This window comes from Larus michahellis, chromosome 6, assembly GCF_964199755.1.
Source record: "Larus michahellis chromosome 6, bLarMic1.1, whole genome shotgun sequence".
NCBI classification, from domain to species: Eukaryota; Metazoa; Chordata; class Aves; order Charadriiformes; family Laridae; genus Larus; species Larus michahellis.
Window position 1 is genome coordinate 68,392,437 of NC_133901.1, and position 16,549 is coordinate 68,408,985.

Sequence of the window (16,549 nt, forward strand, 5' to 3'; positions counted from 1 at the left end):
TTCAGCACACACACAGGAAGGTATTTACTATTAATTCTATTTCTTCTGACTGCCACTAGCACATCTTAATTATCTACTGAAAATAATAAAGTCTGAGCAAGACTAAGATGGCAAAGTCAATATACAATCATAAAGATATTTAGGCTTGAAGTTTAAAGTGATGAAAGGTTGCACTTCCTTCCTAGAGATGTATGACTATTTCTTTTCTAATGTGCCATGACTTTACTATCTAGCACCAGGTGTATACTGAAACAGCTCTTCCTTGGATTAGTTCCTCACGTCTTTGAGAGTGTCTCTCCATTTTCATGTCAAATGAGGAATGCCCTAGATGTCATTCACACTAGTTAGAAAAAATTGAGTTTGAAGTTGTGATGTAAACTTGGACAGGGTGAGAATTTTAGGTGCATATTTTGTTTGTTTGTTTGTTATTTCAGTTAACAAATACTACAGGTATCCTCTAGCTTCTAGTTTCTCTCAGCAGTATTGTGCGTGATCACTATACTGTGTATGTGTGGAATGCTGTCCTCACTGAAAAAAATATAAATTTCTTGTAAGCTACTTAAAACGTGATGCATTCTGATTTGTGACAGTAAAATAGTAATTTTCTGCTATTCTTGTCAGTATTCAGGTTATATTATGGGAAGGGGGAAAAGTGAGAGAAGAAATTATGAGTATTACTAACAGCTGGATTTTATAATAGGCCTATCATGACTAACATTCCTGAAAATTAGAGTTGTTTGTGAAACTGCAAAAAGACAGGTATTAGACTGTGTTCTTAGAACTGCAACACCCGTACACCCTCCGACTGACGGCTATTTGTACCAGCATCCACCTGATACAGTGTTTGTGCCAACTGCTAAGACCTGCCTTACGTACTGCCTCCTGTGAATGAAGCAGCAGCAGAACTCACCTCAGAGGGCTTGAATTGTATATTTTCTTCTTCTTTCTCAGAAAGCATCTCTGTACAATTACTTTCTCGTCCACATTTTAAGGAAGATCTATATTCACACCTTTCTCCAATGGCTGCCTATAAAGACCCTTCTAACTAGCTACCAGGACACTGGTGGGGGCAGTACCACAGTGAAACACTCAAAATGGAAAACGTGCTTTCGACTCCCTGCCCCAACACAACCTCCCACCTTATCAAAGCAACTAATCTCTCTGAATTGTATTTTCTGCACCTGCAAAATGGGTATAGAATATAAATGGTGTAGTATGTTAAAGAGTAAGAGACTCTTAGATGTTGCCAGAAAGCAGCAGGAAGTATGCAGAGACTTAAACTTTCTGACATTCTTGCTCCGTTCATTTGTGGAAACATAAGGAACTTAGGTACACAAAACCAGCAGGGACCCACCTAAGAGCCCCGAGGAAGTAGCTCTCCATCGCTTCTGTGATGTTTGGTTCATTTTTAAATTTCAGAATACATAAAATCAAGGAGGGGACTTTGGGAGAGGGCAGTTTGTTTTACCCTGGTCAGCAGTATCTTCCTCTACTTCTGCCTTCAAGAAAAAAAAGGAGTGGGAAAATCAGATCAAGAAGCCAGGAATGAAGCTGTATTCATCCACGCAGCAGATTTTTTCACTCTCACCCAAGCATCTGGTGGAAACCACTCTTGATTAAATGTGTGTGCAGGCACAGGTAGGAAAGAAAAGGGATGAAAATTTTCAGGGGGGTTTGGTGGTGTGAAGAAGAAAGCTTCAGCTTCAAGTTTCTCTAGTCACTCAGATATGGGAGACCATTTAATACAGCCTGCAGACAGATCTGTGTCATCATCGGTACTGGAAGGACATGGTAAACTTCTCTGAGTCTCATCACCTGAATATTTGACCTGAGACTTGTAGAATTTCTCATCGGTCTCACGTCTTCATATGGGTGGACCTTTGTATCTTCATTCTGTGGGCAAAGATGGGCAGTCCTGCCATTGAAAATGGCCTTTGTGGGAAACAAAGCTATAAGGTCTTGGCTGAAGACATCACCATGGATTTTCACACAGCAAGAAACACTGGTGGAGTCTCCTTTGAGAATGCAGACGTCTACTAACCGTGTTGCAAAACTGATAAGCAAGTTCTGTTCTTTCATTTGTTTGGTGACTTTGGTGTGGCAGAATTTGACCCTCAAATTATCGTATCCATGCTATTCTTTTTCAAAACCTGCTGTTCTTTGTAGTGGTGCTTTAGCATACTGTAGACTCAGAACAGCAGCTTTTCAATATACTTATTTTTTAATCTCAAAGTAGCAAGTATCTCTCTGCTTCCTACAGTAGTGATGGTAGAGGTAACTGGTTAATAGAGTCTGATCTGAAGCCAGAAGTCCTCCAACAAGGATGTGGGCCAGATAATTCTCTCTGTGGGTCTGGATTTTAGTGGAGGCACAATTCCAGGCTCCGGCTATAAGCAGGTACAGAAGTATTAAGCATGAATGGAAAAATAACAAACACTGGCTGAGGAGCGGTGTGTGATGGTTTACATTAGCGTCAGCAATTCTTGCGTGCGGCCTTTTGGAAGACTCCGTTAACTGAAGGAGCAAGTAGTTACACACTGATGTGGTTTGAAACAATGGACTGAGTACAGCTAATTAACACAAGGCTACGCTGTCACCCACCCAGCACATGAAGCTGCCCAAACTGGTGTTAGCATGGGCCAGCGGTAGTAACGGAGACCGTGGGGTGGGGTCTCTTATCTTGGGGCTTGAATATTTGTGGTTTGGCTGCAGCAAGTGCAGTCTTGTGGGGTTTTCTGGTTGGTTTGTTTTGGTTGGTTTTTTTAATATAAGCCTAGGCATTATATACTCTTCTGTGACTAGTTTGCGTTTTTTAAAATGCATTGCTCACAAATGGCATCGCTGCAGCTGTTTAGGGCTTCCTTTTCAAAGCGTGATTACCGAGAACACTTCGACTTACATTCTAAGCTAAAACAGCTTTACGCTTCAGCGTGCAAAATTATGACTCTGGTGAGATGAATGTTACAGGGATGAGTCAGCTTGGAGGGATTCACAAGATTCTTGTATCAGGAAACATATTAGATGGGCAGGGGCTCAGGCAATTACTTTTTATTTAGCCTTACTCCTGAGACTGCTGGCACATGCCTGTTTTGGGTGGCTTCTAAGTTATATCCTGCCAAAATAGAAACGAAGACAATAAACGGAAAATCTTTGAAGTTTCAGATTCCAGGCTGTTTATTTTTAACTCGCTCCCGTATGCTGCTTTAAATGCATCTTTTCCACCCTGAAGTGAACTCTTACAGTCTTAAGAGCATATGACTGACCTGCCATCTTCGGATGGAGTATCTCTGTGTGGAAAACTACCACGTTTGCTTTTTTCCAGTCTTCTGGGTGGCGTTCTTCCATCCTCCACAAGTGCTCAAAAATTGTTTCAGTCGCTTTTAAATTCTTATGTTTTGTAATTCAAAATGTTTCTGACTCTTATTTTAAAATACTCTGTTTTGGTGCATTTTTTTTTTTTTACCTGTTTCTCACTAGTCCTCTCACTAGTCCTGTGTGCTGAAAAGTACCACCGTCAGCAATCGATCTGTAAACTTTCCACGTGAAATAAAAATGCTGAAGAACTAGGATAGATAGCAAGCCTGAGGCTTTGCATTGGTGCCTGCGCGAGATGTAACCGTGCCTTTCTCCTGGTGCACGCACAGAGGAGAACGCCTGGGGAATCCTTAGCTGGACAACTTTTTCCAGGAGGTTTAGCGAGAAGCAGATAGAGTGATTGAAAAGGTACACGCCCAGCAGTAGTTCAGGGGAATAAGCACTCCTCCTGGATGGACTTGGCTGCTCTCCCGGCCGGAGTGCTGCGCACAGATCCTGTGGGACCCACCGAGCCGCTGCAGAGTGACAAGCTGAAGCTGCCACACATCCTGCAGGACCGGCCGTTCAGTGCCATGCTTCCTGCTGGCTCTCCGGATATCTCGGATGGAGACCAGGAGCCGGCTGTGGAACTGGAACTGAAGATCTGGCCGTGTTTGCTTGCTGCAGCAGTAGTACAGCTGACTTTTTTTAATGTTAGAATAATTTAGTTCGGTCATACTTAAAATATTGCAGGCCCCTTGTTCCTGTGTATGGAACAAGGAGGTGAAAAGTGATTGGGGGTGGGGGGAGAAGGGCAGGACAGTTCCCAGGAGGATCTTATAGATCATTATTCCTGCTTCACTTTTTCCTGAAAGCTTAGATATACAGGGAGGGTGGGGGAAGCTGGCTGCTGTTTGCAGCCCTTTAGCGATGATGGATTTCTCATGTGCTTGTTTACACCGAAAAGTTCAGATAGTGAGTTGTTCTGCCTCTAAAACTCTGACTTTTTTTTTTTTTTTTAAAGGGAATGTGGAAATTATTTCCATGTTCCTAATTAACTTTCAGGATCTCTTAGGGACAGATTAAAGTGCAGGATTCTTTAAGTTAACTCAAATTCTCCAGTACAGTGTGTCCAAATGTGCATGTAAACTCAAAATGTAGATGCTGATCTCTCATGTGTCAGGAGAAACGGAACACAAAGATTTGAGAAGCAGCTATACGTGTGCGATGGTTGCAGAGGTGGCTCTGCCATCTATCCCCTCCAGTGCTTTCTAAATTCATCCTCAGATTTCAGGCTCTTATACGCCTGGGAATATCATCACTCGGCTCGGAGTTACATCACCGTATGTGACCTCTGGGTTTCACGGCCTTCAGCACTTGGTGTTTTTCCCTCACAAGTGTGACTGGGTTGGAAAGGCTGCCTGTTCTTTTGACAACTACTGCACATTTTAGGAGGAAAGCAAAGGAATAAGAAAAGGAAATTTTAAATGATCTATGATTTTCTGTTGCTGGATCGTTATTTCTTGTTGTTTATCGAGTAGACTTAACATCTTTGGGCATCTCTACCCTCCCACCCCTCCAGACACAGCCCTGCAGATAGTAAATGCCAGAGAGCCTTTGTCTGGCTGCTGCTGGTTTTATCTTCTGTCCCCTTACCTTTGCTGCGGATGCCAAAACAGAGCGAGGAAGTTGCGACTTCAAGTGTTAATAGCTCCATTGGGTGTGGCTCTTAATCCAGCAGTATTTACGGGAGATGCACCGTAAATCATTGATTTCTTAACATCCTTTATAGCTTCACACCCTAAACACAAACCAGGCAGTGCTGTCCTAATAAACATTTTAGTAACTGGGCAGTACTCTTAAATTGTTCCAGGATAATTTGAACTTGCCACAATATATTCTGAAGGTGGAAGAGCTTAACTACAGGTATTAAAAATTAATTGGTAAATTTGCAACGTCCTTCCAAACAAGCAATTTCTCAGTAATTATTTATGCAAAACAAACACTTTAGACATACAAAGATTTAACTCATTGTTATTTGATGCCGCAACTGGAAGGATAACATTCATATGGTCAGTATGTTAAGGCCTTGAACTTGCAAATCCTTAATTGTGTGCTTAAATTCTAAGACAAAGGAAGAGTTTCCTTTGATAACTCTTGAGTGCAGTGGGACGCTTGCACATTTCAAGTTACATACGCAGCTAGGTCTTTGCATGGCTGCATTTTCTTTTTTTTTTCAACATATCATCAATTAAGTGCAGCAATTATCCCTAGCAAAATTACTCTTTCTCCCCTAAGCGCTACACGAACTGCGAAGAACTCTAATGTTCTTTCCTGCTTTGTCATTTGCATGTTTTGTTTTAAATATTACCCTACAGTATGAATTTTTCCCTTAATTGTATCAGGCTAATTCAGATTACAAACAAAAGAGATCAAGAGAATAGTGGGAGACACATCTCACAATAGAGAACGTATTTTATTTTCCTGTGTTTAAAAAAACCCAACTTTTAGGGTCATAGCTTTGTTGATCATATTGAATGGGTTGTCTGAAAATACATGCTCCCTGCAGGTAATTATTGATTGCCAATAGATTTTCATGTAGATTGGGTTTTACTCAGGGGAATTATCTTCAGCATGTGGTGTCATTTCCCTATAGTGTTATTCCCTTTAAAAAGAGTGGAAGATAATGGGACTAGGGGTGACCTGAAGAGGTCATCTAGTCCATCCTCCTGCCCTAAAGCAGGATCAACTGTGCTTAAGTCATTCCCAACAGATGTTTGGCTAACCCCAGCAGCGTCTTGCAGACAGAAAAGCAAGATTACAAAAAATGAAAAGGAAGATGTAGGATATGTTCCCTATATAGTTTTCCTGGTTACCTACATCAGAAGGAAAAACATAAATGGAGATATCCAAACAGGTCAGTCTGGACGTAGCTTATGATGATTGGAATCTCGAACCTTCCGATTGTCTGTTATATCCTGAATAAAACATTGAAGCAGGCTGAAGTAGCACAGACGATGAAGGTGTACTACTTCATTCCAAAAGTTAGGGTTTAAGTTGCTGTCACAGCACGTGTCAGCACTGTCATTTTCATTCTGTTCAGCATACATTAATTACAAAGTTGTCCCGATTCCTTCATCTACTCTTGAGTAAAATGAACAGGTTTTCAGCATTACTGAATACCAGAAAAATGGTTTAAGTTGATTCAGAATGCTGCATAGCCTAGTTCATAGGATTGTCCTCTGCCCTTGAACCTGCTAAGTCACTACTATGACTCTTTACAAAGTTGCTACCAGCATGGCAGTAGACCGTTCATGGTTTCAGCGATTGTATTCGAATAAAGTTAACGACTTCAAACACGTTTGGGGCTGTTTCATATTTAATAGCTGCAAATAGAAGTCTAATGTAATAAAGAAGTCATATCTGTAAAGATCTTGGAGAAATTTCAGTCAGCCGAAATCTGTGAAATGCAAGTATATAGTGATGTATGGACTGTATGATGAACATTACTCATGCTTCTATCCCAGATTTATTACCGTGCCTTTCCTAACTCAGTTGACACATGGGATTAACAAGGAGTAAAGAATCAGAGGTTAAAGATAAGTGATAAGGAGAAACTGAAATTGTAGGTGGTGTTTTCTACTTTTTCCAACACTCAGTTTCACAGAGGTTAAAAGACCTCACACAACCCCCAACCTGCACCCACATTTGTCCCTCCCCTGAACACCATACCTCTGACAGGAGCATGCTTCCAGGTTGAAGACCCTGGGCACACAACTGCTAATGAGCGATTTAATCAGTAGCAAGGTAAACCTGCAACAAGAACAAAAAGCTGGAATGGCAATTGACTCCCACTTTTCCATCCCCTCCCCAATTCAGTGTTGTGGTTTCTGCCCTTCCTCTCCTAATTAAAAGTCCCTGAATGCAAAATTAATGTAAAATGATAAAGTCTGTTCCCTCCAGGGAGGGAAAGGCTCCTGGCACCTCCTTGTTTGCTCATGTCCCATCGTGCCCCGTGTTGTCAATGATCCAACAAATACCAGATATTGCATTGCCACCTGTGTTGTTCGCAGTGTCAGTTTTATATGGATAGGTGTTTTCAGGTGCTAGGAAAAGAAAAAATTGGGGCAAAAGAATTTTTAAAAGTTTAAATAAAATGTGTTGGTGTTATAAATTAAATGTACAAACTGATGCCAAGCATTGCTGAAACTTGGTTAAACTATAAATTAATTGTACGGTAGAGATATTGTACCTTAGGTTTGAGGCTTACCCTAAACATAGGCAAATTTCAGTAGCTTTTTAAAGAGTAGTTCATTTTCCATTGTAATGACTCTGAAGAAGGTTTTTAGGGTCTAAGACAGGCTCATGTTCAGTTTTATGTGCAGCCCTTTCATAAAGAAGTTGTTGCATTGGGTAATCCTCTGTGTAAGGAGGGGTTCTGACCCCACCTGGAAGCGCATTTTGTGTACTGTAGCACAGCCCAAGAGCTTCGGTGCTGCTTCAACAGTTACTGAAGGGGAAGTGTTTGTATAAACACAGACCTAAACTGCAGGGACCCGAGAGCTCATCACTGACTCACTTTTCAGTCAAATATTTTGTGTGGGCGGAGGAGAGAGGCTTCTCAGATTTCTGGAGATTACTGAAAATCCAATCTATGCTCGGCTTTCCAGAAGGTGTTTTAAGCATCTTTTATAACTCCAGTTTGTAGGGCACTTTGAATTTCTGAAATGTAGCACAGCTAAGCTGTGGCAAAGCTTCAGTGATGGGCTCACCATGAGTGACCTTTCTCGCTGCAGCAATGGAACCAGAGCACGCTGCAGTCACACTCACCTCGGAGCATTTGACAATGTGTTTGTTGTCTGTGCATCTTACTTTGGATCGGGGCAGGGGGGAAAGGATTTATTATTTCATGTTAAGTAAATTGTGCCCCAAGCTCCTAGGTACAATTCCATGTTCAGTTTTGAATTGATATTTCACTCCATGTTCCCTAAGGCAATGAAAATATGCTCGGGCTTCCCAGGGGAGGTGAGGGAGACAACAAGGTTAAGCTAGTCTGTCACCTACAAACCTAGGTGTGGAAACCGAGGTCCACACAGTGCATGTGAAAAAATATTAAAAATAACTACCTCTTCTCTGCAGTTAGTGCACCCACATCATCAGCATTTCCATTTCTTTTCTACCTTATCTTTAATGGGTGGGGAGAGAGATCATACAAACGGTTATAGTTTATATGCCCTGAAATTAAACGGTGCAATAAAATGACCTCATAGGGTGTGTATCATTGTATGGCAGGGTGAGACCTTTGACCTCTTGGTGAGAATCAACTCTGCTGATTAGTTGGAGAGAACATTCAACAGATGGGCCCTTCTTAAGCTTCTGCTACACAATAAAAGTATAGCCAGATAACAGCAGTTACTGCAGATTGCACGGCCGTTAGCTTTGCGCAGAGTAGTCTCATAGAAACAGAATGAAAAACGTTTCTTTGAGGTACTGGTGGTTTTTCCAGTATTTTTGTCACTTTTTCCCCATGTTGCTCCCTTAGATGTGTGTCCCTTCTCCCCACACTTAACTAAGACAGAGTGTGGAATGGTTAAAACGCATGCCATGAGCATGGTGCCTGTCAGTTAAGACTGGGGACATATTTTCCAGAGTAACAAGCATTTAAGTCACTGTGATGCGTGTCTGATGGTTTTGTCTGGTGGTCTGAAAGCAGATTATGAGCTTCTCAGTGCATGTACTGCATGGCTTTGAAACACCAGTGGCACAAATTGTTTTTCTTCTTTGCTTCATATTCTTTGCTTCTTTATTGACATGAAATAAATAAACATTTCCATTGTTGGCAGCGTCAGTAATGAAGGCAGCAGTAGCTACAGTGCTGAAGATTTATCCAATCCGAATTCAAGCATGGCGTCTTCAGAGGTGACAGGACAGAACACTAACTTGCAAGAGCAAGGAGGACAAGCAGACTCTCATTTCTTAAAGCAGGCTGCAGAAGCAAGAGGGAGAAGTCTGCCTGTCTCAATGCCTTTGGCAGACGGTGCCAAAGAACACGCCAGAGCAGATCTCACAAGCAGCAACGACAAGTTACCAACCTCAAATTGCAATGAAGCAATGCCATCACCAGGTCCAGCAAATGACAAAGAAGAGGGAGTAACACACGCCGAATCTGCGGACAGAGGCCCACAATGTGACAATGTTGCTGCCACTTCTATGGAAAACAGTGAGAATGATCCCAGAAACCCAAGCCTAGAGCCCAGCCCTCCTGCAGCAATTACAGAACTGCAAGGAGCCACACAAATGAGTTTGAGTGAATTAGGCTCGGTCTGGCAGAGTGAACAGCTGGGTGGCATGAGGGAACCACATGTCAGCACGTTTCCCCGGGGTAAAGAAGCAGGAGATTATTTTACTGCTGAGGAGGCCAAGCAGGAGCGAGGAGTTCGGGAAGTAGGTCAGCCCCAGACTGTAATGCAGCAAGGTAGACAGAACACAGATGGTGGAGAGGGTCTGCTAATGAAAAAGGAAACCTTAATCCTAAATTACCCAGCAACACGAGGCTCAGATGGTGAAAAATTTGGAGCAATTGTGAATGCTCAGGGCTTCACTGAGATGAGTGAAGTCTGTAATCTACAGATGGGGGCTGTAACAACAGCTAAAGGGGATGAGGCAAAGCTATCTGGAAGCAAAGGGGAGCAATCAGCAGCTTGTACTTTAATGTCAGAGTTGCCTTCGAACTCTCCAGATCTCTTCCTGATACCAAAGCCTGAAGAGCCTTCGAGGGAATATGTGCCTGGAAATGACTCTCAAGATCCAATGAGGAGCGAAGCAGTGAAAACAGCCCCTGAAAAAAAACAACCCATTTTTCAAAGAGAGCTTCAAAAGGAGGATGAGCTTGTTAGTGCCGAGCATTTCAGTGTGCCTTTATCATTTAAGCAAGAGGAAGAACAAAAATCAGCTGTCACGACTGAAAGCCCAAAAGATGAAGCCAGTAGCAATGAAATTATAAAAGCTGATGATGTGTCTAGAGAAAGCACCACACTTTCTGAAACAGAAAACATTATCAAGCCCACCAAGGAAAATTCCCTGCTAGATAAAAGAGTATTACTGGAAGAAGATGCATTAAGTACTTCTCTGAGCAGATCCACAGAGCTGAATGAAAAGGAAAGTGAGGCAAGGCTAACAGGAGAAAAAAAGAAAATCAGAACAGAGGAGGCACAAGTGACAGAAACCAGTCAATTACCTGAGGGGTCAAGTGGAACAGAAAGACTACTGCTGAACTCTGTTAGTAGCTACCACCAGGACATGGAAAACACCCACTTGGGACACAATCCCAAAGAATTCAGTCTTTGTGAAAAGACTTCAACAGGTGACCTAAGGGAAGAAGCTGGGGGAAAGCCTCTGAATTTAGACAGTAACTTTAAATCACCTGGAGACAATTCACAGTCTTTTGGTTGTAAACCTGAACAACTAATGAGTAAAGAGAAAACAGCTGCCACCAATGACCTGGAGAATAAGCTGGTGGCTTCACCCCAGTTTCCAAGGGAAGAATGCCTACTGAGTTTTGATTGCTTTAACACTGAGGCAGAAGACAAAACTTCAGGCCAGCCAGGCTGTAACGGGACTGAAACGGTCTGTTTAGCTGATGCACACAGTTCACCGCTCCTCCACTCTGAGAACAATAATATTAAGCAGAGTAAGCAGGATGAATCCTGGGAAAAGGCTTTTGCTAGAGACACTACATTAGAATCTGAATGCAATACTGAGAGTCAAGAAAAGCCTGGGAGCTATAGCAAATCCGAAGAAAGTGCAGAAATGTCCAAATCAAAACTTGAGCTCCAGGGCTTAAATGAGTTGGCAGGGACTGCACAAACTGAGGAGGCCTCACGGGTTTCGGAAACCAAGGAAGAGATCAGTCACATCGCTGAAGAGCCTCGCAGCAATCCAGAGCAAGGACCTGCAGCTGCACAAAGCAGTGCTGTGGATGGTAAAGAAAATGAGGGTTTTCAACAGGGGAAGCACCAAACTGTGGTGAAAAGTTTCATGGAGGACACAGATCTGGCACTGAGAAGTGAATGCAAATCAGATGTGCTGGTGCAGGCTCAGCGGGAGCAAGTGGCTGCAGAAAGTCACCAGAATTTGCAGATGGCTTGTTCAGAAACCTCCCAGGCTGCAGTCGGTACCTCAGGACTCGCTCCTCGGCAAGTTCACATGGAAGAAGGGGGTGACAAACACATCAGTGACAACAGCTGCCCCTCTGAGAGTGACACGTGCGGCTCTTTGGAGGCCTTGGAGTGCAGTATCAGAGAATTGCAGGAAAATGCAGATGTTCCAACTGCTCTTCCCCAAGCAGAGCAAATGCAGGAGTCCGTGTCTGTTGCTGGTGACCGTGACTGGGTTTCGAATACAGGACTCGAACAACAGAAGCAGCAAAGCAGCCTGACAACTGTCACAGGAGCAGATGATCAGGAACACAAAGAAAGGGCTCTAAAACCTGAACGGCCATTGGACCTAAATAATCACAGCAACATACCAGAAATACCTCTAAACATTTCAAACAACCTTAATAAAGAATCTTCTGTGCTAGGTCCAGCACCGATCCAATGCGACTCTGACACAGGAAAAGAAAAGGGCATGGATAAAAGCGGTGCCGTGGTGTCAGAGGACGGGTGCAGCAGCAAACACGGACAAAATATTTCTGGTGTGACCATGCTTAATTTGCAAGATTGCAATGAGCAAAACAAAACTGATCTCAAGGCAGAAGAAAACTGCCGCAGTAAGCAAAACTCAGACAAGCCCGAGCAGGATAATAATTCTTTGATCTCAGCTAGTCAGCATGAAGCAGCATGTCATACCGATACATTTTCTAAAGAATCTGACAAGAATGAACAGCCAGGCAGCATATGCAGGATAAAGGATAATGCTGGTGAAAGCCGTGCTGCTGCTATAAATGCTCTTCCAGGGACACAGAATTCAGCAAGTGCCACTAACATATCACAGGCTTTGCCAAGTGATACAGAAATAGCACATGCTTCTGATAATTCTGAGAAAAATGATCCTCAAATATGTCATCCAGAAACTCCAGGGAAAATGCCATTAATGGCAAAAAAGTCAGAAAAGATTGAAGGTCTGACTGCTAATGGGGAAATCATCCGGAAAGATGGAAACATGGAGATAAGTTGTGAGGACAGTGCTTCTGTCACAGAAACAAGCAATATCAAAAGTGATAAAAGTCCAGGGGCACAAGGATCTCCTTCACCATTACGGGCACAGGGGGAAGTAATTCCCACCGATAAGTCATATAAATCCAGCTGCATTCAAAAGACACCAGAGGAGCCTGGTTCTTGTCAAGCAAATTTTACAGCCCTCTCCACAGGGATCTCTGCGCTCAACCATCCCAGCCAGCAACCTGGAAACAATACGGACAACGGTACTGGGGGGGAATTACTAACTAATGAGCTGGAAGTTGTAGCATGCCAAAAAGCCGTAGAAAGTAACTCTAATTTGCAGATTGCTGCAGGTTCTCAGGTGTCTGCGCACTCAGGTCCTTCACCCAGGGTAAGCCCAGGTAAACCAGCACATTCAGAAAACAGCTCTGCGGGGATTATATGTGTGAATGAAAACGATGTTCCAGACCAAAGTTTTCAGTGTGATGGAGACACAAGTTTAGCCCTGCCAGAGGCTTTAAATGTGGGGCAGAGTGCGGGAAACTTATCACAGTTCAGTTCTGAGAAGCTGAAGGAAGAGGTATCTGCAATTAAATCCAAAGAAACAAAAAGTGAGGTAAACTTCAAAGAGCAGCAAAGTGACAGTTCAGCAGAGTCTCTTTTAGCTCTCCCTACTCTAGAAGGGAAGCTGCTGAGCCTTTCATCTGTTGGTAAACAAGAAGGCTGTAATGAGGAAATTGCAACCAATATCTGCGTAGATGACAAGTACGGTGAGATCTTAGAGAAACCTGGGAATTCAGAAAAAATGGAAGAGCTTTCAAAAGAGAATACTAACGTAACCAGGGCAGAGATTTCCGAGCAGTCTGCGGAGAACTCTGGAAGGGAGCATGAGGCTCTGACTTGCAGCTCTCTGGACATTGGCTCCAGCCTCCCAGACTTTAGGGAACATATCAGCCAGATATTTAAAAAAACGGTCCACAGCACACTGAGTGCTGAATTACCCCAGCTTCTGTCTGAAAACCATGCAGGCTTCAAGCAGAGTCCGGTGGCCAAGGACACAGCAGAACCGGGCGGTGCTGAGAACTTTTCAGAATCAAACAAGGCGGGCAAAGGAGCTCCCGAGGGCACCTCAGCAGCCGAGGGGCAAGGGTTGTCTTTAGCTACTGAGACTTCCTGCAAAGCTGCCAAAGGCAAATCCCTGCAAGAAGAAAACACAGTGGCAGAGCTGCCACCAGCAAGTCTCCAGGACACTGAGAAAAATAGGCAGCCCGGTAGCTGTTCAGAAGTGGTCCCTGGGTTGGATGGCGCTACACCCGCTGAACGCACTCCGGAAAACCTGCAAAAACCAGAAAAAACCACTGAGCATCCAGAGAGCAGTGAGATGGAAAGGCAGGCAGGCGGGTGTGCTGGTGGCGTTGATCCTGAATCGCTAATAAGCTTAGAGATAAAGAAGCGAGGACCGGCTTCATTTGATGGGGCAGCAGCTGAGAACTTCCCTGCATATTCTGACAGTAAGCAACAACCCACGGTAGCTGCTAGCTCCACAGGCGATGCACAGAAGAGTGACTTAGAAGATGCTGCCACCGCAGAGAGAAATAACTTAATTACAGAGTGTAATGCAGAACCAGTTTCATCTGAAGAGGATGTAAGTCTTCCTACTGAACAGTGCCAGGATCCTAAGCCAAATGAACAGGAGAAGAGTGAGTACAACGACACAGACACTGCCAAGAGCTTCTCTGACATGGCAGCTTCAACGTTTGTCCTGGGAGGATCTTACAATCATGAAAAATTGCCAGACAATTTTAATGTTTCACCTGGGGAAAATCAGGAGACGCACATTCGCAGCGATTTTATGTATGACATTCAGTCTCAGAATGATACGCAGAGGATACAGGATGATCCAGTAAATAGGAAATGCTTGGAAACATTGGAGAATTCACAAGATGCGCAGGAAGAAAAGGCAGTGACCATGCATGGGTTAATAGATTACTTAAAAAACAAAATAAGCCAGGATGATTGCTTCCAAACTGACTCTAAACTAGAATCTAGCAGCATGACTGAGGGAGATGTAAAAGAGAACAGTGACACAGTGTTAAGCACAGCAAAAACAGGTAACGAAAAAATTGGAGACATCCCTGAGACAGGTACTGCAAGGATGTTAGTCACTGGTGAGGGTGACTTAGCTGTAAACAGGAGCACTGAAGAGCAGGAGACAGACCGGTACAAAAATCACTCTCCAAGCGTTCCTGTGATGGAGCAGGATGAGCATTCTGCATGTACTGATCTCCCTGTTGCTGAAAATCAGCCGAGCACGCTGAATTCAGAACATGAAAGCTCACTTCAGGATGCCAAAAGAAAGCTATCACCGCTTGCGTTAACTGAGCCTGAGGACCTTGACCTCAATGAACTTCAAGACGTGGCCGTGGCAGGATTACCTACGGAAAGGTATTTACTTTAAATTACTATGAAATGGTTATCAGGACCCTGGGGCTTGGCAGGGGTACAATTTTCAAGGTGGAGACCCATTGTCTGGGCGGTTTGGGAGGGCACGGCACTTACTCTCTTCGTAAATTTCTGTTGCTTCTAAATGTGGACTATGTGGAAGAGAATTGAAATAATTTGTAAGGGCAGAGGGGTCCTAAAAGCTGAGGAGCACAGTTCTTACCTGTTCCATCTGCTGGGCCAGATTCCTGCCCTTACCTGCGTGGATTTGCTTACGCTTCCCAGTGTTCACATCCCGTAGCCTAAAGTTAGGCAAACAAATAGCGCTTCCTAGCCTTAAGTTAGTAGGCTTTTGCTGAAGTTTTGGTGACCCAGTTAAATGAGACCTGCAGCGTTCACTTGGTGGATTGCAGTATTTAAAAACAAGCCTACAGTATAACCCAATTACTCACACTGTTAGTTGTCTCGGCCTCCCTCTTATCCTGCCGTATAGTGTAATTGTATTGACAGTGCCTTTGATCACTGTGTTACTCAGTGTGTCTAATGACGTGGAGTTGTTTCAGATGTGAATTCTTCTTAGCTGGGATTTGGGGAGCCAGAGAGGTGTTGGGGTTTTTTTTGTTTTCCAAACCTAGCAGCAACTGCTTTAATAAAGTTAAGACTTTTTTTTTTGGTGAGTTTCTACTTCGTTCTCTGAATTCTCAGTTTGATGTGCAGTTCATTCAAAAGAATTGTGGTGTCTTAGAACAGGTGCTTTCCCTTTATCTAGTCATGTCACTGCCGCCTCTGTCTCCTCAGCAACTTTCTCGCACGCTGTCCCTCTCCTGCCCGGACCAGAGGCCGCAGCTAAAGCTGTAACTGCGAAGGCAAGAGACGACAGCAGAGCAGAAGGGTACAGCGAAAAGCTGAACTGTTTCAGAGAACATCTGCATAGATGGAATCTTCCTAAGTATTATTAAAAAATTAGATGATACTAACTGAACAAGGAAGGAAAATATTTCAGTGCCACATTCCTTAAAGGTTAAAATGATATTGTAAATGAAAATACCTGAAGTGTTTCTGTTGTGAGGATGTGGGGGAGTTCTTCCTGTTGCATGTCAGGCTGGGACGGAGAGTGAATATGACCTAATTGTGTGAGCAAAGTGTACATTAGAAGATTATTAGAAGCGTCGGAAGTCTGAACAGCTATATGACTTGCTCTATAAGGATCTGTCTATAAAATGACAAGGAAATTAGACCCTGTTATTTCTCTCTAGCTCCTTTCCTTTCTGTTTCCTTTTATATGATGGGAAGCTTCACAGTGGGTAGCTTTGAAATTACCAAACAAATTACTGGCATGGCCGGGTTCAGAAGCCGTAAGGGACTACGGGGCGGTACGTGCATATGTGGACGCATGTGTTTTATATCAGGGCGGGTATCATACTTTAAATAAATACCTGTGGCAAGCAGGGCAGGGTTCTTGAAACAGCTGCTGGCAATTCACGGGGTAGTTGCTTAATACTTGCGTATGCTTTAGGAATTCATTATCACCTGTTTTTCCAGCGGGAGGGTTTGTATCGGGAGGCAGCTGCTCCCTTTGGACCGCAGCTGTAAGTGGTGTCACACACATAGCGGGTGTCAGGAGGGACTGGCTGTGGAGCCACGCGCGGCTG

At 43.6% G+C, this 16,549-nt stretch overlaps 1 protein-coding gene across 20 annotated transcripts in view; it reads left to right on the plus strand.

Moving 5' to 3' along the window:
• TACC2 (transforming acidic coiled-coil containing protein 2) overlaps positions 1 to 16,549 on the plus strand; it is a 150,538-nt gene that overhangs the window by 31,474 nt on the left and 102,515 nt on the right. For 18 of the 20 annotated variants that reach the window (XM_074590240.1, XM_074590248.1, XM_074590242.1 and 15 more), the window contains one exon: positions 9,138 to 14,900. The exons of the other annotated variants lie outside the window; for them this stretch is intronic. In XM_074590240.1, coding sequence (XP_074446341.1) covers positions 9,138 to 14,900 — 5,763 coding nt within the window. The remainder of the gene's footprint in view (positions 1 to 9,137; positions 14,901 to 16,549) is intronic. 20 annotated transcript variants of the gene reach the window in all.